Raw genomic sequence first — 22,743 nt, forward strand, 5'->3', positions numbered from 1 at the left:
TGCCTTTATATATTCCAGTGCACCAGTGCCTCTGTATATCCCAATTTACCAGTGTCTCTGTATATCCCAGTGCACCAGTTTCTCTGTATATCTCAATGCACCAGTGCCTCTGTATATCCCAGCGCCGAGCTGTTTGCGGGGCGGAGCGGAGCGCTGGCGGACGATTTCCTGCGGCTGCGGGCTGCGGCTGGGGCCGGACTAGGAAGCGGAAGTGGCAGCGGGATAGACGGGCTGCTCCTCGCAGCTGCTGCCAGCTGACAATGATGCGGGGTTGGTGGCTCCGGGTGAGCCGAGCCGGGGCTGGAGCAGGAGCAGGAGCCGGAGCCGGGGCTGGAGCGGCCGGGAGCCGCGTCCCGCTGCTGCTGTTGTGGCTTTGCATCAGGTCGTGCGGCAGCTCCGCCGGCAGGTCCGCCTGGGCTGAGCATTACGGCACCAAGTCGCGGTACGAGGGTGTGAGCCGGGGCGAGCTGCACGCCAGCGACTGGCTGGCTCCTGCCAACTGCAGCAGCCTGCAGGTGAGCGCACTGATCCGGCACGGCACCAGGTACCCAACCAGGAAGAACGTGCCCTGCATGGTGGCGATCCATCAGCTGATCAGGCAGCAGGGTGACCCGGGCAGCAGCCTGGTGCGGGCTCTGGCGGGCTGGCACATGTGGTACCACGAGCAGATGGATGGCAACCTCCACCAGCTGGGCGTCTCCGACATGGTCAAGCTGGCCACCCGCTTGGCAGCCAGGTTCCCCGCCCTCTTCGCCGCGCAGAGTTACAGAGAGAAGAGGGTCAAGTTCCTGACCAGCTCCAAGCACCGGTGCGTCAACAGCACCAAGTCTTTCATTCAAGGGCTGGAGAGCTACCTGGGCCTCCGTGACCAGCCAGGCGGGCAATGGGAGGTCAATGATAGGCTACTGCGCTTCTTCGACCACTGCCAAAAGTTCATCAACCTGGTGGAAAACAATGACACCGCCTTGCATCAGGTGGACATATTCAAGAATGGTCCAGAGATGGAAAGAGTGATGAGTAACATGGCAAAGAAGCTTGGCATCTCACCAGTGTCTATAACCACCGGTATGTACTAGCAACTGACCTGGTTTAACTAAACACTGCAGGCTCTTCATTTGATATTATGAGGGCAGTCTCGGGAGCAGATTCGTGACACCACATTTCTGCCTGGCCACTTTCAATTGCTTTGGTGGCAAGGCATTAAAAAGCTGCTGTTAGTCTTTATTCAAATTTTGAGGGGGGGAAAAAAAGTAAAATTCTCACAGAAAACGAAAAAAAATAAGAATGCATATAATAAAAACAAATTAACAAGCTGCAATGAACCCTAAAAGATGATGAGTGGCTTCCCTACGACCCACAATCCACACTGCTTTAAATCTGCATTAAGTGCCTTCTGAATTGTTGAAAAAAAATGTTACTGCCAATTTATATTGCGTAACTTTCTTAATCTCAACATCAACTGCCAGCCACATTATTTGGGAATGCTAAAAATCTAATCCCAGGCTTTAGGCCTATCTTCATTCACCACCTCAATATCCTGTTAACTCAATTTCCTCTTATTTCTTAATTAATAGTTGATTTAAATCGTGAGAATATTTTAGCTTGTGAACTGTGCAAATGATCAAGTACAGTTCTCAAGCTACAGCAGTGTCTCTATTTAGTGGGGTTTCCGGACAAGTTTTATTATGAAGCAAGACTTGTGGAACTTGGCAATCATTTTCCAGCCATCCATAATTAGTTGAAACTGCTGGTTCTACAGTGGGAATAATCGCGGTGTATTTTTTCACCTCGGTGTTATATGTTTGGGAACCACTATTTTTAAAATCCAAACACCGAGATGTAGAACACTCAATGTTGAAAAGAATAAAAGAGGTAAATCAGAAAGTAGTGATTAGGTGAGATTTAGCTTTAAATTTATTGGAGGAATGAAAGGTTGAGAGGGGAACGGAATTCAACAGAGTCTCGGGAAAGAATGAGTTGGAATAGGAGAGAATGTAGTTCAGTCTTGATTTTAGCACGATGGAAGAACAGGAAACAAAATGAGTGTTGGATGGTGTGTTTTGAGCTTAGACTGTTGCTGCTAACGAGAACATTGCAATATAGCGTTATGAAACCAGAAATAATCGCATTATTAATTATGCTGTTTATCCTGACTGAGCATCTGGGGTAGAGACCCCCTCTTATTGAATGAGATATAAACGCTATACAGGTGCAGCGTCCAAAATCCGGAGTTCCGGAATCCGGACTCCGGACCGATCGATGGCAGGGTTGTCCAGAATCCGTAAAAAGGTTCCGGAATCCGGACCTGCCGATCTCCGGGCCCCGCCACTGACCGACCTCGGGCCTTGCCTCGCTGCCATCCTTACCTCAGGGCCCCCTCACCGGCCCGCCCCAATACCTCCTCTGCGACGTGGCCCGCCGGCCCGAAAAGCTCCACATCAGCGGGACCCCGCCCAAACACCACCTAATGGCGGGGCCCGCCCGAGAAGCTCCTCCATGGCGGGGCCCGCCCGAACAGCTCCTCCATGGCGGGGCCCGCCCGAACACTTCCTCCATGGCAGGGCCCGCCCGAACACTTCCTCCATGGCGGGGCCCGCCCGAACACTTCCTCCATGGCAGGGCCCGCCCGAACACTTCCTCCATGGTAGGGCCCGCCCGAACACTTCCTCCATGGCAGGGCCCGCCCGAACACTTCCTCCATGGTAGGGCCCGCCCGAACACTTCCTCCATGGCAGGGCCCGCCCGAACACTTCCTCCATGGCAGGGCCCACCCGAACACTTCCTCCATGGCAGGGCCCACCCGAACACTTCCTCCATGGCAGGGCCCACCCGAACAGCTCCACCTCGACAGGGCCGGCAGCCCGAACAGCTCCTCGGCGGGGACCCCCTTTTCTGGGGACCTGAGCTCAGGTGTTTCCGGATTCGTGACGTGAAAAAGACAATCCAAAGTCCGGAAAAACGCAGAATCCGGAACAGCCTCGTCCCCGAGGGTTCTGGATTCTGGATGCTGCACCTGTAATACATATAATATGCTTATGAATATGGACAATGTTTATTATCTCACACAGTTTAAGAAGTTTATTTCATGTTGATGAGGTGTATTACATAGCATTACACAGAGTCTACAGCACAGAAACAGAACATTTGGCCCAAATGGTCGGTGCCGGTATTTATGCTCTGCACGAGCCTCTCCCACTCCTCTTCATCTAACCCTATCAGCATGTCGTCCTATCTCTCTTTCTCCCATACGTGTTTATCTAGCTTCCCCTTAAATGCATGTATAACAAGCACCCAGGCCTACTTTTCCACGAACAACCTAGAATTTAAAAATAAGTCAAATAATTTTCACTCCGGTCAAGCTATAACCATGGCAACTTCCTCAGCATAGCTCCCTGCATAGATTCATCAACAGTACAAAAACACTCGTGTGCTGCACAACTGACTCATCAAAGCTTGAACAAAAGGCCATCGAAATAAAATAGAGCCAAACAGTCCTCCAATCAAGGTCGAGTACTGGTTATCAGTTGCACAATGACTTCAGTACTGTGAGGTACTGCTACACAATACTCCACGTGACATTACAGAAAAGCAATCAATGCCGATTAAAAAATAACGTGCACATACAAATAAATACTGCACATGGCATTGTTGTGTCATGTTTATTCTACAAGTGAAGAGGACCTCTAAGTCACTCGTGTTAACTGCTTGCAATGGAGGTGGGTGATGTGAAGCCTTACTGCTCAGAATTGTGGAGTGAGGGATGAATAAAATTTAAAACTCCACTCTGCTCCGCTCTCATTCTGAGCCATGCGCAATGGAAGGTGCCAAGTATAGATTTGGCTCTTTCCTGGGGGACGAAAAGTGCCCTGACGGCCCACTTCTTCCACAGGAAATCGAGAAAAATTTCAGAATATTCCTTACCTAGTACCCTCCAATATTTCTCTCCCAAACCCCAGTCATGGTGCCTGTCCCAGCAGGGGACGGAGCATGGTATCCCATGCAGCAATTGATCTCGACCAAATGCGCGCCTCTGTTTTGAAAGCTTTTGACGCACTAACAGTCGGAGGGGCGTTGGCGAGTCCTATAAAGGCCCAGCGGCAGAGGAGAGGCGGCAGTCGGAGAGGCTGGAGTTCGGGGCGTTGGTGAGGCCAATAAAGGCCCAGCGGCAGTCGGAGAGGCTGGAGTTCGGGGCGTTGGTGAGGCTGATAAAGGCCCAGTGGCAAAGGAGAGATGGGAGTTCGGGGCGTTGGTGAGGCCGATAAAGGCCCAGCGACAGTCGGAGAGGCTGGAGTTCGGGGCGTTGGTGAGGCTGATAAAGGCCCAGCTGGTGCAGGGAGGCAAAAAAGTAGTAGAAAGAAATCGAAAGGTGACGTCACAGCCAAGGGAGTAAGTGATTGGCTGGTGATTGATAAGTAGTTTTTCTTTTTCTTTTCTTTATCAGTAATTAACCTTTAGCATTGTTGTTGCCAAATTAAGTGTATCTAAGGGTTAAGTCATGGCAGGACAACTCGGACACGTGTTATGCTCCTCCTGTAGTATGTGGGAAGTCAGGGACGCTTCCGGTGTCCCTGACGATTGTGTGCGCGGGAAGTGCATCCGCCTCCAGCTCCTGATGGACTGCATTGCGGCACTGGAGCTGCGGGTGGATGAACTCTGGAGCATCCACGATGCTGGGAATGACGGAAATACCACGTGTAGCGAGTTGGTCTTACCGCAGGTAAAGGGTCCACAGCCAGATAGGGAATGGAAGACCAGCAGGAAGAGCAGTGCAAGGAAGGTAGTGCAGGGGTTCCCTGCGGTCACCCCCCTGCAAAACAGATACACAGCTTTGGGTACTGTTGAGGGGGATGACTCATCAGGGGAGAGCAGCAGCATCCAAGTTCATGGCACCATGGGTGGCTCTGCTGCACAGGAGGGCAGGAAAAAGAGTGGGAGAGCGACAGTGATAGGGGATTCGATTGTAAGGGGAATAGATAGGCGTTTTTACAGCCGCAATCGAGACTCCAGGATGGTATGTTGCCTCCCTGGTGCAAGGGTCAAGGATGTCTCGGAGCGGGTGCAGGACATTCTGAAAAGGGAGGGTGAACAGCCAGTTATCGTTGTGCATATAGGTACCAACCAACGATATAGGTAAAAAATGGGATGAGGTCCTACAAGATGAAATTAGGGAGCTAGGAGCTAAATTAAAAAGTAGGACCTCAAAAGAAGTAATCTCAGGATTGCTACCAGTGCCACGTGCTAGTCAGAGTAGGAATCGCAGGATAGCCCAGATGAATACATGGCTTGAGGAGTGATGCAAAAGGGAGGGATTCAAATTCCTGGGACATTGGAACCGGTTCTCGGGGAGACGGGATCAGTACAAACCGGACGGTCTGCACCTGGGCAGAACCGGAACCAATGTCCTAGGGGGCGTGTTTGCGAGTGCTGTTGGGGAGGAGTTAAACTAACATGGCAGGGGCATGGGAACCAATGCAGGGAGACAGAGGGAAATAAAATGGAGGCAGAAGCAAAAGATAGAAAGGAGAATAGTAAAAGTGGAGGGCAGAGAAACCCAAGGCAAAAAACACAAAGAGCCACATTACAACAAAATTCTAAAGGGGCAAAGTGTGTTTAAAAAGACAAGCCTGAAGGCTCTGTGCCTCAATGTGAGGAGTATTCGGAATAAGGTGAACGAATTAACTGCGCAAACAGCAGTTAATGGATAGGATGTAATTGACATCACGGAGACATGGCTCCAGGGTGACCAAGGCTGGGAACTCAACATCCAAGGGTATTCAACATTTAGGAAGGATAGACAGAAAGGAAAAGGAGGCGGGGTGGCATTGCCAGTTAAAGAGGAAATTAATGCAATAGTAACGAGGGACATTAGCCTGGATGATGTGGAATCGGTATGGGTGGAGCTGCGGAATACCAAAGGGCAGAAAACGCTAGTGGGAGTTGTGTACAGACCACCAAACAGTAATAGTGAGGTTGGGGACGGCATCAAACAAGAAATAAGGGATGTGTGCAATAAAAGTTATCATGGGTGACTTTAATCTACATATTGATTGGGGTAACCAAACTGGTAGCAATGCGGTGGAGGAGGATTTCCTGAAGTGTATTAGGGATGATTTTCTCGACCAATATGTCGAGGAACCAACTGGAGAGCTGGCCATCCTAGACTGGGTGATGTGTAATGAGAAGGGACTAATTAGTATTCTTGTTGTGCGAGGCCCCTTGGGGAAGAGTGACCATAATATGGTAGAATTCTTTATTAAGATGGAGAGTGACACAGTTAATTTAGAAACCAGGGTCCTGAATTTAAGGAAAGGTAACTTCGATGGTATGAGACGTGAATTGGCTAGAATAGACTGGCAAATGATACTTAAAGGGTTGACGGTGGATAAGCAATGGCAAACATTTAAAGGTCACATGGATGAACTTCAGCAATTGTACATCCCTGTCTGGAGTAAAAATAAAACGGGGAAGGTGGCTCAACCGTGGCTAACAAGGGAAATTAAGGATAGTGTTAAAACCAAGGAAGAGGCAGATAAATTGGCCAGAAAAAGTAACAAACCTGAGGACTGGGAGAAATTTAGAATTCAACAGAGGAGGACAAAGGGTTTAATTAAGAGGGGGAAAATAGAGTACGAGAGGAAGCTTGCAGGGAACATAAAAACTGACTGCAAAAGCTTCTATAAATATGTGAAGAGAAAAAGATTAGTGAAGACAAATGTAGGTCCCTTGCAGTCGGATTCAGGTGAATTTATAATGGGGAACAAAGAAAGGGCAGACCAATTGAACAAATACTTCGGTTCTGTCTTCACAAAGGAAGACACAAATAACCTTCCGAATGTACCAGGGGACAGTGGGTCTAGTGAGAAGGAGGAACTGAAGGATACCCTTATTAGGCAGGAAATTGTGTTAGGGAAATTGGAGGCCGATAAATCCCCAGGGCCTGATAGTCTGCATCCCAGAGTACTTAAGGAAGTGGCCCTAGAAATAGTGGATGCATTGGTGATCATTTTCCAACAGTCTATCGACTCTGGATCAGTTCCTATGGGCTGGAGGGTAGCTAATGTAACACCACTTTTTAAAAAAGGTGGGAGAGAGAAAATGGATAATTATAGACCAGTTAGCCTGACATCAGTAGTGGGAAAAATGTTGGAATCAATCATTAAGGATGAAATAGCAGCGCATTTGGAAAGCAGTGACAGGATCGGTCCAAATCAGCATGGATTTATGAAAAGGAAATCATGCTTGACGAATCTTCTGGAATTTTTTGAGGATGTAACTAGCAGAGTGGACAAGGGAGAACCAGTGGATGTGTACTTGGACATTCAAAAGGCTTTTGACAAGGTCCCGCACAAGAGATTGGTGTGCAAAATTAAAGCGGGTGGTATTGGGGGTAATGTACTGACGTGGATAGAGAACTGGTGGGCAGACAGGAAGCAGAGAGTCGGGATAAACGGGTCCTTTTCAGAATGGCAGGCAGTGACTAGTGAGGTGCCGCAGGGCTCTGTGCTGGGACCCCAGCTCTTTACAATATACATTAACGATTTCGATGAAGGAATTGAGTGTACTATCTCCAAGTTTGCAGACGATACTAAACTGGGTGGCGGTGTGAGCTGTGAGGAGGACACTAAGATGCTGCAGGGTGACTTGGACACGTTAGGTGAGTGGGCAAATGCATGGCAGATGCAGTATAATGTGGATAAATGTGAGGTTATCCATTTTGTGGGCAAAAACACAAAGGCAGAATATTATCTGAATGGCGGCAGATTAGGAAAAGGGGAGGTGCAATGAGACCTGGGTGTCATGGTTCATCAGCCATTGAAAGTTGGCATGCAGGTACAGCAGGCGATGAAGAAGGCAAATGGTATGTTGGCTTTCATAGCTAGGGGATTTGAGTATAGGAGCAGGGAGGTCTTACTGCAGTTGTACAGGGCCTTAGTGAGGCCTCACCTGGAATATTGTGTTCAGTTTTGGTCTCCTAATCTGAGGAAGGACATTCTTGCTATTGAGGGAGTGCAGCGAAGGTTCACCAGACTGATTCCAGGGATGGCTGGACTGTCATATGAGGAGAGACTGGATCAACTGGGCCTTTATTCACTGGAGTTTAGAAGGATGAGAGGGGATCTCATAGAGACATATAAAATTCTGACGGGACTGGACAGGTTAGATGCGGGAAGAATGTTCCCGATGTTGGGGAAGTCCAGAAGCAGGGGAGATAGCCTTAGGCTAAGGGGTAGGCCATTTAGGACTGAGATGAGGAGAAACTTCTTCACTCAGAGAGTTGTTAACCTGTGGAATTCCCTGCCATAGAGAGTTGTTGATGCCAGTTCATTGGATATATTCAAGAGGAAGTTAGATATGGCTCTTACGGCTAAGGGGATCAAGGGGTATGGAGAGAAAGCAGGAAAGGGGTACTGAGGGAATGATCAGCCATGGTCTTATTGAATGGCGGTGCAGGCTCGAAGGGCCGAATGGCCTACTCCTGCACCTATTTTCTATTTAACACGCCCCATAAGTCTGCCTGAACTCAATCCTTCAGAATATCAACCAGTGGAGTTGAAGGAACTGATTACGATGAACTTGGCAGGCTCATCTTGCTCTATGCCTTAAGACATGCTTGCTCACATTGAAAGTAAAGCTTAGAGCATACATTAGATCAGTCAAGAGATTGATGTGATTAATGCATAACATCACGGAATGGTAGGGCACAGTGTTTGTATCCGTGGTTTTCGTTCGGTATGTTCTCAATCTTGGCCAGGGCACCAGAGGAAGATGTTAAGTCGACATAGGACAATCCCTTTGGAGGGAAGGAGTACGATTAACATTTGAGTGATGCCAAGTCACTTTCATTAACCTAGTGGCTGGCTTTAGCAATTTGATGAGGCATATTTTACCATGTTCCCTCTGAAGCTATCATTTGTTGCTGGATAAGCTTCAGCTTTATTGTCGTAATTACTCCCAAACACGGTAGCAATGTGCATATCTGAACACTGCATTCCGCAGTTTTACGTTTTGGCGTCTACGGTTAAATTTGGCAACAGTAACAGAATCAGGAGAAGGAACCTGGGTTGATAAGTTTTCTCTCCCAAACACAGGACACTGAGGCCAATTGTAGCCTCCCCCCCCCCCACCCCCCCCCCCACCCGGACCCTCATATAATAGCCCTGGGTGAGGTCAGCTAACTCAGCAAACACCAGAGATGGAACATGTCTCCCTGGTCTGTATGGCTCAGCTACTCTCTGTGCAAACCTAGGGGAGCACATTCCAGTTTTCTAATGTGAACAATATCAATAGTTTGGACTAATCAAAAGTGCCAATTAACACAGTCAAAAGAGACAGGGAACCAGGAGTGGAGACCCTCGGGGTGATAGCTGCCATTTCCACAGTACATTTTAGTTTTAGTCTGTATATTCTTTAGTGCTTCTTCCAAAGTGTAATGCGATTTTGTGTATATAATCTCTATATTACCTTGTTTATCATTACTTTTTAGATCTGTGTACACTTTTATTTTATTTGAATTCTATTGTTTACAGGCACTCTCGATGTTTGTGATGAATTATGAATATGTTTGAAAGCTGTACAGAAGTGTTTAGCTCAGTGATGGAATGCCTTTCAGTGATCTCCTCCGACTTGGTAAATGCGGAGTTTTGGGCACAGGAGAAAATATGGAGAATGCGTCCTTAGCACAAAGGTCAAATACCTCTCGCACCACCATATAATGATATCAAACCCTCTGACGGTGCCCTGCAGTTCACTGATTTCTAATGTGGGCGTCGCTTTCAAGGCTGGCATTTATTACCCCTGCCTAGTTGCTCTGAGAAGGTGGTGATGGGTCGTCTTCTGGAACTGCTGCAGTCCGTGATGTGAAGGTGTTCCCAAAATGCTATCTTATTCTTTGTAGCAGTTTGACACAACTGGGTGACTTGCTAGGCCACTTTAGAGGGCAGTTGGTGTGGGACTGGAGTTGTATATAGGCCTCATTAGTGAACAAGCTGGGTCTGTATTACAATTCGACAGCTTCACAGCCACTTTTACTGACACTAGATTCTTATTTCCAGATCTTTCTTTAAACTTAATTCAAATTCTTAAACCACTGTGGTGGGATTTGAACTTGTGTTCTCCTGGATTATTAGTCCAATGTTCTTAAAATGGGTTATATTCCTCTGCTGTATTGAGCTGAAGAACATGTTTCATGCACAAGGTTAAAGGAAGCTCAGTGAGTTGCTTCATCCTATGTAGCGCTGCTCCCTCACGTTCCACTTCCTTCTGTAGAAATAAGACGGGGACAAACTGCAGGTCACAAGCTTACCCTAGACGCACCCTGTTAATTGCTTGCAGTAATAGCCTTGGTATCTTTTACCTTTCTGTTGTGAATTTAGAGTAAGTTCAGGAGCGTTTAGAGACCTGTCCCAGAGAAAGAAAGACTTGCATTTATATAGCGCCTTTCATGACCTTCAGGTGCCCCAAAGCGCTTTACAGCAAATTAAATAGTGCTTTTGAAGTGTAGTCACTGCTGTAAAGTAGGAAACACGGCAGAAAAATAACAGCAAGCTCCAACAACAGCAATAATAATCTGTTTTAGTTGTTGGTTGAGGGACAAATATGGGCCAAAACACCGCAAAGAACTCCCATTCTCTTCTTTGAAATAGTACCATGAGATTTTTTACATTCACTTGAGAGGGTAGACGGAGCCTCAGTTTAATGGCTCATCCAATAGTCCCTCAGTTCCTGGAGTGGTATTTGAACCCACAGCCTTTTGACTCAAGCGAGAGTGCTACCACTGAGTCACTAAAGGTATTGCTGGTTTCAGGGACTCCATGGGAGTGAACAATTAAATAAGCACATAAATCCCAAGATGCGGGCACCTCACAAGTAATGTGAGGTAGCATATTTTGGATGTTTCAATAAAGCACAAAGGTTTTAAGCTTTCAACATTTTTACATGCCAACCATCAACGTTTGGAGCTAGCAGTCATTGGGCCAAAAATTCCGGCCTCGCTGGGTCCTTACAATGTGCATGTGCCGAAAACCGGCTTTTCCGAACTGTCAAGATCCTCTGCGTCCCCGGGAGAAGGACATCCGCATGGGAGAGATTTGGCTATTTGCCCAACTCGTGCCCAGCGATGGTCCTTCAAACTTTTACACCTGGTAAAAGCAGGTGCATAGCTTACTTTTACCAGCGTAGCACTTTTAAAACATATCAAAATTAAATTAAACATTCATTTTTATATTAAAAACCTTATCCATTAAGCTAAGTTAATTTTAACGCTATTAAAACACACACACAAAATTCTAAAAAATATTTATTTTTTTCTAAGACATTTAATTCCAATTAATTTTAAATATGTGAGGTGTTTTATTTATTATGCTGTGTTTCGGTGTTTTAGTGGGTTATTCTCATTGATAGTAATAGAACTCGTACAAACGGAGTTCCCATTTTTATCAATGAGAATACTGCATAATGATTGGTGGTCCAGGCCCACATGACTCCAACATGTATGTACCTGAAAGACATCTTCCCACAGCAAATCTAGGCCTCTGACCAGAATCCTACGTTCCTCCGGGACCACCAGGTACTTCCCTGGCTTTTTTTCGGGTCAGAGGCGTTGGTACGAAGGAAGCGTTGGTACGAAGGAAGCGTTCGACTGCAACTTTCCCCCCGCCCAGTGTTTCAACCTATGTTGTCAGCTTGTTCGCATCAGAACTAATCAATCAGACACTGAGCCATAATTTGCTGTAGCAGGGCAAAGCTCTGGTACTGCATCACACCAACAGTTAAAGCAGGCACGACAGATCACCTGGAAATAAAAGGGGGGGAAAAAAGCAATGTTTGTAATGTGAGAACAAGAAGGGAGGAGAGAAGGCGATATTAATAAATAAAATACCCTACATTACAACGGTACTTCATTGGCTGTAAAGCGCTTTGAGACATTTTGAGGTCATAAAAGGCTTTATGCAAATTCAAGTCTTTATTCTGCAATTCCGATATAGGAGGTAGAGCAATATGAAATGTGCTTTAAAGTAAATAAAAACTATTAAGAGAATTTGAATATGGAAGGACATAGGGTATGTTAGCCTCGTGGTTTAGTACTGGATTCACAACCCAGAGGTCATGTTTAAATCCCACCATGGCAAATTGTGAATTTGAATTGAATAAACCTGGTAATTTATCGGAAAAAGCCCAACTAATAATAATGTCCTTCAAGGAAGGAAGGGAACCGGCCACCCAAAACTGGCAGGCCTACATGTGGCTCTAGTACTACAGTACGTGGGTGACTCCTGATTTCCATTTCACGGGACACTGGCACCAGCACTGGGGCAGGAAGGTGCTGTGTCACTGGGATGGGCCTCACCTGAACCGGAATGGGACCAATCTCCCAGCAGAAAGGATAAATAGGGCTGTGAATAGGACTTTAAACTAGTAAGACGGGGGGAAAGATCTGGTGAAAATAATAGAAATAGGAGATGAGAGTAAAGTTCAGACCAAGGTAAGCAATAAGGGTAACACAAATGGTCAGAGAACAAATACAGTTATAGAACCTCAGTCTAAAATGACTGCTAAAAATAAAGTGAGGGGAACAATTAAAAACAAAACAACTAACTTACCAGCAATGAGCACTGTATATGAAACAAAATGGCAGAATTGGAGACAATAATTTGTAATAAAGAGCCAGATGATCCGGACCGGGGTCAAGCAGGGCTGCATCATCGCGCTAACCCTCTTCTCAATCTTCCTCGCTGCCATGCTCCACCTCACAGTTAACAAGCTCCCCGCTGGAGTGGATCTAAACTACAGAACCAATGGGAACCTGTTCAACCTTCGTCGTCTCCAGGCCAAGTCCAAGACCTCCCAAACCTCTGTCGTTGAACTACAGTATGCGGACGACGCTTGCGTCTGCGCACATACAGAAGCTGAACTCCAAGACATAGTCAACAAATTCACTGAGGTGTACGAAAGCAGGCCTTACACTAAATATCCGTAAGACAAAGGTCCTCCACCAACCTGTCCCTGCCGCACAGCACTGCCCCCCAGTCATCAAGATCCACGGCGCGGCCCTGGACAACGTGGACCATTTCCCATACCCGGGAGCCTCTTATAAACAAGAGCAGACATTGACGACGAAATTCAACACTGCCTCCTTCGGCTGCCTGAGGAAAAGAGTGTTCGAAGACCAGGCCCGCAAATCTGCCACCATGCTCATGGTCTACAGGGCTGTAGTAATACCCGCTCTCCTGTATGGCTAAGAGACAGGGACCATGTACAGTAGACACCTCAAATCGCTGGAGAACTACCATCAACAATGTCTCTGCAAGATCCTGCAAATCCCCTGGGAGGACAGACTCACCAACGTTAGTGTCCTCGACCAGGCCAACATCCCCAGCATGAAGAACATTCTTCTCATGCCAGACACGAGACTCCCAAAGCAAGCGCTCTACTCGGAACTCCTTCACGGTAAACGAGCCAAAGGTGGGCAGAGGAAACGTTACAAGGACACCCTCAAAGCCTCCCTGATAAAGTGCAACATCCCCACTGACACCTGGGAGACTGTGACAAAATACAAGAAGATGTTAATAAATTAGCAGAATGGGCATGTAATTGGCAAATGAATTTCAATATAGATAAGTGTGAGGTGGTGCATTTAGGTAGGAAGAATAAAGAGCTGGAAAATAAGAGTTTAAATAGGGTAAAAGATAGAGGAATCTAGGGGCACACTTTCACAAATCACTAAAAATAGCGACGCAAGTTAATAAGGCCATAAAAAGCAAACCAAGCAGTGGGGTTCATTTCTGGAGGGATAGAATTGAAAAGCAGTAAAATTATGTTAAACTTGTATCAAACCTTGGTTAGTCTCCATATTATAAGACAGATATAGTGACATTGGTGAAGGTGCAAAAAAGATTCACAAAGATGATACCAGAACTGAGAGGATATACTTGTCAGGAAAGGCCGAACAGGCTGGGGTCTTTTCTCTTTTCTAAAACGAAAGGCGGCTGAGGGCTGACTTGATAGAGGTCTTTTACATTCTGAAAGTGTTTCATAAGGTAGATGTAGACAAAATGTTTCCATTTCTGCAGCAGTCCAAAATTAGAGGTTTTAAATATAAGATAGCCATTAATAAATCCAATAGGAAATTCAGGAGAAACTTCTTTATCCAGAGAGTGGTCAGAATGTGGAACACGTGATTACAAGAAGCAGTTGGGGCAAATAGCATAAATATATTTAAGGGGAAGCTCGATAAGCACATGAGAAAGAACGACCTACATTAATATAGCGCTTTTCACGACCACCGGATGTCTCAAAGCATTTTACAGCCAATTAACTACTTTTGGAGTGTAGTCATTGTTGTAGATTGCCTTTGATGATGAAGTGGGAAATGCGGCAGCCAATTAGCGCACAGCAACTCCCTCAAACATCAATGCGATTACGACCAGATAAGACTGTTTTTGTTGTTGGTTGAGGGATAAATATTGGCCAGGACACCGGGGATAACTCCCCCTGCTCTTCTTCAAAATAGTGCCATGGGATCTTTTACGTCCACCTGAGAGAGCAGACAGGGCCTCGGTTTAACGTCTCAACCGAAAGATGGCACCTCTGACAGTGCAGCACTCTCCCTCAGTAGTGTCAGCCTAGATTTTGTGCTCAAGTCCCTGGAGTGGGATGTGAACTTGCATCCTTCTGACTCGGAGGTGAGTGTGCTACCCACCGAGCCACAGGGAGAAAAGAATAGAAGATTATGCTGACAGGGTTAGATGAAGGTGGTTGGTAGGAAGCTCGTGTGAAGCATATATGGCAGCATACGGCTTGTTTCTGTGCAGTAGACTCGTAACTCCGTGTAACTTCCATTTTAAGCAACTTTGTAAATGGTATTACAACATTTTGGATCAGAGACCTAAATCTTTCTTTATTGGTAAAACGCGTCATATTATTACCTCATGCAAGTCATTGCTTCAGTAAAATTGGCTTTAATTCAATGATGGGTGAGCTATATAGGCTGCAACAGGGCCCTGACAGAAATCAAAACCTGCTCAAAAGTCCTAGACTACCCATCAGCATGGCCATGAGAGACCATCTAGTTTGCACTGTGAAAATCATGCAAGTCACTTATAAGTATACAGTACGCTGAATGAGACAATGCATGACTTAATCCCATACCCCTTCTGCCATGGCAGAGGTTGCTGAAGGGATGAGATGCCTATTAATGCCCTCCTCGTGCCGCTCCCCTTTAATTGTCCCCATCCCTTTAAATTTGACTTCCATGCAGTTTTCATCTCCCACAAGTGGCATCCTCCCCAAGATCAGTGGAGTTTTTACCTGGAATTGTGAGGCTTTTATGCAAGTTATGTTCCACATGAAAATGATGCACTGATTGCTCTTGGTTTTCTGGCAGGTCTCAAAGCAGTGTCAAACTAGAATCAAAGTGAAGGTGAAAATTGCGCCCCCTTGTGTCCATTCTGCAGATTTTCTCGTCATGTGCAGTGTGGATCACTAGATGGTGCTAAACTGAAGTTCTCATTCTGGTTTCTCTGCCCTTGCAATGTGACAGACTGCTGAGCGAGGGAGAGTGGGACCGAACGTCCACTTGTGTGCTGGCATAAGTATTTCACCAAACTAATGCTGTAATCCCTGTCTATAAATTTAGAATGGCTAGAACTAACTACGGATTTCTTAATAGGCAAAGCTTTGGATTGAATTTAAAGCTAATCTGTATATTCAATCAGATTGATTAGAAAAGAAACATAGAAACATAGAAAATAGATGCAGGAGTAGGCCATTCGGCCCTTCTAGCCTGCACCGCCATTCAATGAGTTCATGGCTGAACATTCAACTTCAGTACCCCATTCCTGCTTTCTCGCCATACCCCTTGATCCCCCTAGTAGTAAGGACCTCATCTAACTCCTTTTTGAATATATTTAGTGAATTGGCCTCAACAACTTTCTGTGGTAGAGAATTCCACAGGTTCACCACTCTCTGGGTGAAGAAGTTCCTCCGCATCTCGGTCCTAAATGGCTTACCCCTTATCCTTAGACTGTGACCTCTGGTTCTGGACTTCCCCAACATTGGGAACATTCTTCCTGCATCTAACCTGTCTAACCCCGTCAGAATTTTAAATGTTTCTATGAGGTCCCCTCTCATTCTTCTGAACTCCAGTGAATACAAGCCCAGTTGATCCAGTCTTTCTTGATAGGTCAGTCCCGCCATCCCGGGAATCAGTCTGGTGAACCTTCGCTGCACTCCCTCAATAGCAAGAATGTCCTTCCTCAGGTTAGGAGACCAAAACTGTACACAATACTCCAGGTGTGGCCTCACCAATGCCCTGTACAACTGTAGCAACACCTCCCTGCCCCTGTACTCAAATCCCCTTGCTATGAAGGCCAACATGCCATTTGCTTTCTTAACCGCCTGCTGCACCTGCATGCCAACCTTCAATGACTGATGTATACCATGACACCCAGGTCTCTTTGCACCTCCCCTTTTCCTAATCTGTCACCATTCAGATAATAGTCTGTCTCTCTGTTTTTACCACCAAAGTGGATAACCTCACATTTATCCACATTATACTTCATCTGCCATGCATTTGCCCACTCACCTAACCTATCCAAGTCGCTCTGCAGCCTCACAGCATCCTCCTCGCAGCTCACACTGCCACCCAACTTAGTGTCATCCGCAAATTTGGAGATACTACATTTAATCCCCTCATCTAAATCATTAATGTACAGTGTAAACAGCTGGGGCCCCAGCACAGAACCTTGCGGTACCCCACTAGTCACTGCCTGCCATTCTGAAAAGTACCCATTTACTCCTACTCTTTGCTTCCTGTCTGACAACCAGTTCTCAATCCATGTCAGTACACTACCCCCAATCCCATGTGCTCTAACTTTGCACATCAATCTCTTGTGTGGGACCTTGTCGAACGCCTTCTGAAAGTCCAAATATACCACATCAACTGGTTCTCCCTTATCCACTCTACTGGAAACATCCTCAAAAAATTCCAGAAGATTTGTCAAGCATGATTTCCCTTTCACAAATCCATGCTGACTTGGACCTATCATGTCACCTCTTTCCAAATGCACTGCTATGACATCCTTAATAATTGATTCCATCATTTTACCCACTACCGATGTCAGGCTAACCGGTCTATAATTCCCTGTTTTCTCTCTCCCTCCTTTTTTAAAAAGTGGGGTTACATTGGCTACCCTCCACTCCATAGGAACTGATCCAGAGTCAATGGAATGTTGGAAAATGACTGTCAACGCATCCACTATTTCCAAGGCCACCTCCTTAAGTACTCTGGGATGCAGTCCATCAGGCCCTGGGGATTTATCGGCCTTCAATCCCATCAATTTTCCCAACACAATTTCCCGGCTAATAAGGATTTCCCTCAGTTCCTCCTTACTCGACCCACCGACCCTTTTTATAACCGGAAGGTTGTTCGTGTCCTCCTTCGTGAATACCGAACCAAAGTACTTGTTCAATTGGTCCGCCATTTCTTTGTTCCCCGTTATGACTTCCCCTGATTCTGACTGCAGGGGACCTACGTTTGTCTTTACTAACCTTTTTCTCTTTACATATCTATAGAAACTTTTGCAATCCGTCTTAATGTTCCCTGCAAGCTTCTTCTCATACTCCATTTTCCCTGCCCTAATCAAACCCTTTGTCCTCCTCTGCTGAGTTCTAAATTTCTCCCAGTCCCCAGGTTCGCTGCTATTTCTGGCCAATTTGTATGCCACTTCCTTGGCTTTAATACTATCCCTGATTTCCCTTGATAGCCACGGTTGAGCCACCTTTCCTTTTTTATTTTTATGCCAGACAGGAATGTACAATTGTTGTAGTTCATCCATGCGGTCTCTAAATGTCTGCCATTGCCCATCCACAGTCAACCCCTTAAGTATCATTCGCCAATCCATCCCAGCCAATTCACGCCTCATACCTTCAAAGTTAGCCTTCTTTAAGTTCTGGACCATGGTCTCTGAATTAACTGTTTCATTCTCCATCCCAATGCAGAATTCCACCATATTATGGTCACTCTTCCCCAAGGGGCCTCGCACAACGAGATTGCTAATTAATCCTCTCTCATTACATAACACCCAGTCTAAGATGGCCTCCCCCCTAGTTGGTTCCTCGACATATTGGTCTAAAAAACCATCCCTTATGCACTCCAGGAAATCCTCCTCCACCGTATTGCTTCCAGTTTGGTTAGCCCAATCTATGTGCATATTAAAGTCACCCATTATAACTGCTGCACCTTTATTGCACGCACCCCTAATTTCATGTTTGATGCCCTCCCCAACATCACTACTACTGTTTGGAGGTCTGTACACAACTCCCACTAACGTTTTTTGCCCTTTGGTGTTCTGCAGCTCTACCCATATAGATTCCACATCATCCAAGCTAATGTCCTTCCTAACTATTGCCTTAATCTCCTCCTTAACCAGCAATGCTACCCCACCTCCTTTTCCTTTTATTCTATCCTTCCTGAATGTTGAATACTCCTTGTTCATTGTTCTCCTTGTTGAGCATTAAGTTTTGTGTCTACATGATTATTCTTTAGTAAAAAGAAATCAACTCCTCTGACTTATGCTTGGTAAAGTATGATTGAATTATAATCTGTTGTCTCAGCACCATTTTAACGTGGTTTAGGTAAGCTTGTTTTATTTTTGTGTTGCAGATATGGTGGAAGCAACATTTTACCTCTGCACCTATGAGTTCATCCTCAAAGGCATAGTTTCCCCCTGGTGTGATCTTTTGGATAAGGAAGATGTGGAGGTAAAAATAGAAAGCAAAATCATCAATATTTCTGAGTGAAAGTTTCCAGATATGTCCTTCAAAATTAATGTTATCAAAATAAAACCTTATTTAAGCAGCAGACTCTTCATCTATCAGTGAATGCAGGTACGTTGCTGACTCAGAACTACTTAACCGACGAGGTGAAAATGAGCAGAGATGCCCCGACCCATTCACTGTTACATAGGGACTAGACTCACTGCTGAAGCTGCAGGACTGGCGCCTACACAGAGCCTTAAACTATGTTTTTTTTGGAGGAAAGGTTAAAACTACAAACAATAATCTTTTTTTGTAGCTATTTTCTCATTTTCGTAGCTGGAAGAAAAAAAAAAAGCAGGAGCGTCTGCTTATTTAGCGCCTTTCACGACCTCAGGCGCTTTACAGCTAATGCATTACTTTTTAAGTGTAGTCACTTTTGTAATGTAGGAAACGCGGCAGCCAATTTGAGCACAGCAAAGTCCCACAAACAACAGCGTAATAATGACCAGATAATCTGTTTTTTTTTTAGTGATGTTGGTTGAGGGATCAATAATGGCCAGGACATCGGGGTGATCTCCCTGGCATTTCTTCGAAATAGAGTCATGGAATCTTTTACATCCTCAATATTGAACACTCCCTACTGCACTTATCTTAGCCTTTAGAAATCCCCAGTACTGCAGCAAGAACAGCAGTTTACACTTCTGCAGTTTGATTTGCAATTATTCTGGAACAGTACTATAGGCCAAACCTCCAGGCTCACGAGAAATCATATGCTTGTCCTGAAGTCAGTTAAGCAGAGGTCTCATTTTCTCCATAGCTGCATTCTGAAATTGTCAGCTCACCTGCTGATCACCTGTGGATACGACTTTATAAAATTTCATTCTCAGGGTGTGGGCGTTGCTGGCAAGGCTGCATTTATTGCCCATCCTTAGTGGCCCTTGAGAAGGTGGTGGGCCTTCGTCTTGAACCGCTGTGGTTTAGGTCACAAGTCATTAATTTGTGTAAACCACAAATGTGAATCTGGCTGTCTTTTTCCCACCAGTTTTCTTTGCTAACTTTTTTCCCCTGCACTCCTGAAGGAAGTGTCCAGTATCTTGTCCCATATGGCCATTGTTTCTTTGTTTGCCTTGACCATAAGGATCAGTAGGCAGGAAGAACACCACAGTGAAACCTTATCTCTCAAAGCATCCAAGCACCAGCACCTCCAGCAGGGAACATTGGAATGATCGTATCTCCAGCAGGGAACATTGGAATGATCGTATCTCCAGCAGGGAACATTGGAATGATCGTATCTCCAGCAGGGAACATTGGAATGATCGTATCTCCAGCAGGGAACATTGGAATGATCGTATCTCCAGCAGGGAACATTGGAATGATCGTATCTCCAGCAGGGAACATTGGAATGATCGTATCTCCAGCAGGGAACATTGGAATGATCGTATCTCCAGCAGGGAACATTGGAATGATCGTAGCTCCAGCAGGGATCATTGGAACAATTTGTATTTCCAGCAGGGATCATTGGAACAATTGTATCTCCAGCAGGGAACATTGGAATGATCGTATCTCCAGCAGGGATCATTGGAACGATCGTATCTCCAGCAGGGACCATTGGAACGATCGTATCTCCAGCAGGGACTATTGGAACGATCGTATCTCCAGCAGGGACCATTGGAACGATCGTATATCCAGCAGGGACTATTGGAACGATCGTATCTCCAGCAGGGACCATTGGAACGATCGTATATCCAGCAGGGACTATTGGAACGATTGTATATCCAGCAGGGACTATTGGAACGATCGTATCTCCAGCAGGGACAATTGGAATGATCGTATCTCCAGCAGGGAACATTGGAACGATCGTATCTCCAGCAGGGACCATTGGAACGACCGTATCTCCAGCAGAGATATCCCCACCCCCTCCCTCCCAACTTGAGCTCTGAGACGAAGAGCAGTGCCCGCTGCTATTGTACTAGCTGCGATCAGTGAACTCAGATTGAAAGAAACCGACTTACTATCTAATCTGCCATACCTAAGCCCAGTGAATCATCCAAATACAAGGATGTGAATTTAGCACCAATACAGTTTATCGAATAGAACAGCAACTGCAGGATTGAGGTGCGACTCTTACACCGCATTTTACAGTATGTCACGTGGTTATTTCGCTTCTCACTATTAAAAGGGTACACTACACTTTAAATAATTTATCGCACTCCAAATGGGCAATCAGATGATGCGGCACTACAAAGGAGGAAATATTTGTTTGGTTCCAGCACATCATTTGTGGGCCGTCACTGCCAGGCACATTAATTTATATTTAGATTCTTTACTCAAAAAGTTTTCACTGAAATACAAAAAAAAACATAACCGTTAAATTAACTATTCCACTTATCCATTTCTCTCTCAGGTACTGGAATATTTGGGTGATCTCAAGCAATACTGGAAGAGAAGCTATGGCTATAACATTAATGGTCTCTCCAGCTGCAACCTGTTTCAAGATATATTCCAGTATTTGGACCAGGCCATCGAGGAGAATGAGAGGTAAAGATCATATCTTTGAAATATGTCACAATAATGGATTAACAGTTAGTGCACCTAATCAGAGTTCCATGGTTCGAGTGCTGATTTATCACAGTGAATGAACATGGCTTGAAGGCTTGCAGCTGTTTACATTCAGATTCACGCATTTTGTGATTTGCTTCCATGCAGTGGTTTACTCCTGAAATACAGCCCATTTAATCACTGAGCTGACTGGAACTAGCTCCAGTTTATCTGAATTTAAAATGCAACCGTCTTAACCTTTCCACATCTCGTCCTGCTATTAACGCCCTGAGCACATCCTGGCCTTTGTCCCCTCTCCTTCAGTTCTGTTTTTAATATGTCTGCAAACCTCCATTTCTCACTTCATATTACCTCTTAATGGTGCATCTATCTCTTTCCAATTTCTTTGATTCTTTTCACAGTTTTTCCTGGGATTTTTTTTTTTCTGGGTTTGTTTTTTTTCTTCTCCTCCCATCATCCTCTTTGCTGGTGCACAATGCCTTTGGCACTGGCTGCCCTCCCGTACCTCAATCAAGTGGCTTCCCCTCTTCCTCTCCTTGCTGGGGTACAATTTCACAGTTGCCCTCTAGTATCTGACCCAGGTGACCGCTTAACAGGCTGAGGACCAAGAAATTGAGAAAGAAAAAAAATAGGATATGAGAGTAAACTAACAAGAGACATAAAAACAGTGTAAAAGCTTCTATAGATATGTAAAAAGAAAAAGATTAGCAAAAGTAAATGTAGGTCCCCCTACAGGCTGAGATAGGAGAAATTATAATGGGGAATAAGGAAATGGCAGAGAAATTCAACAAATACTTCATGGTAGAAGACACGAAAAACCTCCCTGAAATAGTGAAGTACCAAGGGTCGGATGAGAATGAGGAACTGAAAGAAATCACTAATAGTAAAAGAATAGTACTGGAGAAATGAATGGGACTGAAAGCCGATAAAGCCCCATGGTCTACATCATAGGGTTTTGAAAGAGGTGGCTATAGAGATAGTGGATGCATTGGTTGTCATCTTCCAAAATTCCATAGATTCCAGAACGGTTCCTGCAGATTGGAAGGTAACATATGTAACCCCACTATTTATGAAAGGAGGGAGAGAGAAAATGGGGAACGACAGACCAGTTAGCCTGACATCAGGAGTAGGGAAAATGCTCGAACCTATTATTAAGGATGTGGTAACAGGGCACTTAGAAAATAGTAATAGGATTAGACAGAGTCACCATGGATTTATGAAAGGGAAAACATGTTTGACAAATCTGTTACGAGTTTTTTGAGGTTGTAACTAGTAGAATAGATAAGGGGGGAACCAGTGGATGTGGTGTATTTGGATTTTCAGAAGGCATTCGATAAGGTGCCACACAAGAGGTTATTGAACAAAATTAGGGCTCATGGGATTAGGGGTAATATACTAGCATGGATTGAGGATTGGTTAACAGACAGA

The 22,743-nt window shown here is 45.3% G+C and overlaps 1 protein-coding gene across 4 annotated transcripts in view; it reads left to right on the top strand.

Annotated features, from left to right (window-relative positions):
• Window positions 1-213: 213 nt before the first annotated feature.
• minpp1b (multiple inositol-polyphosphate phosphatase 1b) overlaps window positions 214-22,743 on the top strand; it is a 119,876-nt gene continuing 97,346 nt past the window's right edge. For all 4 annotated transcript variants that reach the window (XR_011592784.1, XM_070876888.1, XM_070876889.1 and 1 more), the window contains exons 1-3: window positions 214-1,065; window positions 18,662-18,759; window positions 21,161-21,294. Coding sequence is in view for 3 of the 4 variants with exons in the window: in XM_070876888.1 (XP_070732989.1) it covers window positions 261-1,065; window positions 18,662-18,759; window positions 21,161-21,294 (1,037 nt within the window). In the remaining variant the exon portion in view is untranslated. The remainder of the gene's footprint in view (window positions 1,066-18,661; window positions 18,760-21,160; window positions 21,295-22,743) is intronic.

The sequence above is a fragment of the Pristiophorus japonicus genome, chromosome 3, assembly GCF_044704955.1.
Source record: "Pristiophorus japonicus isolate sPriJap1 chromosome 3, sPriJap1.hap1, whole genome shotgun sequence".
Classification (NCBI taxonomy): domain Eukaryota; kingdom Metazoa; phylum Chordata; class Chondrichthyes; family Pristiophoridae; genus Pristiophorus; species Pristiophorus japonicus.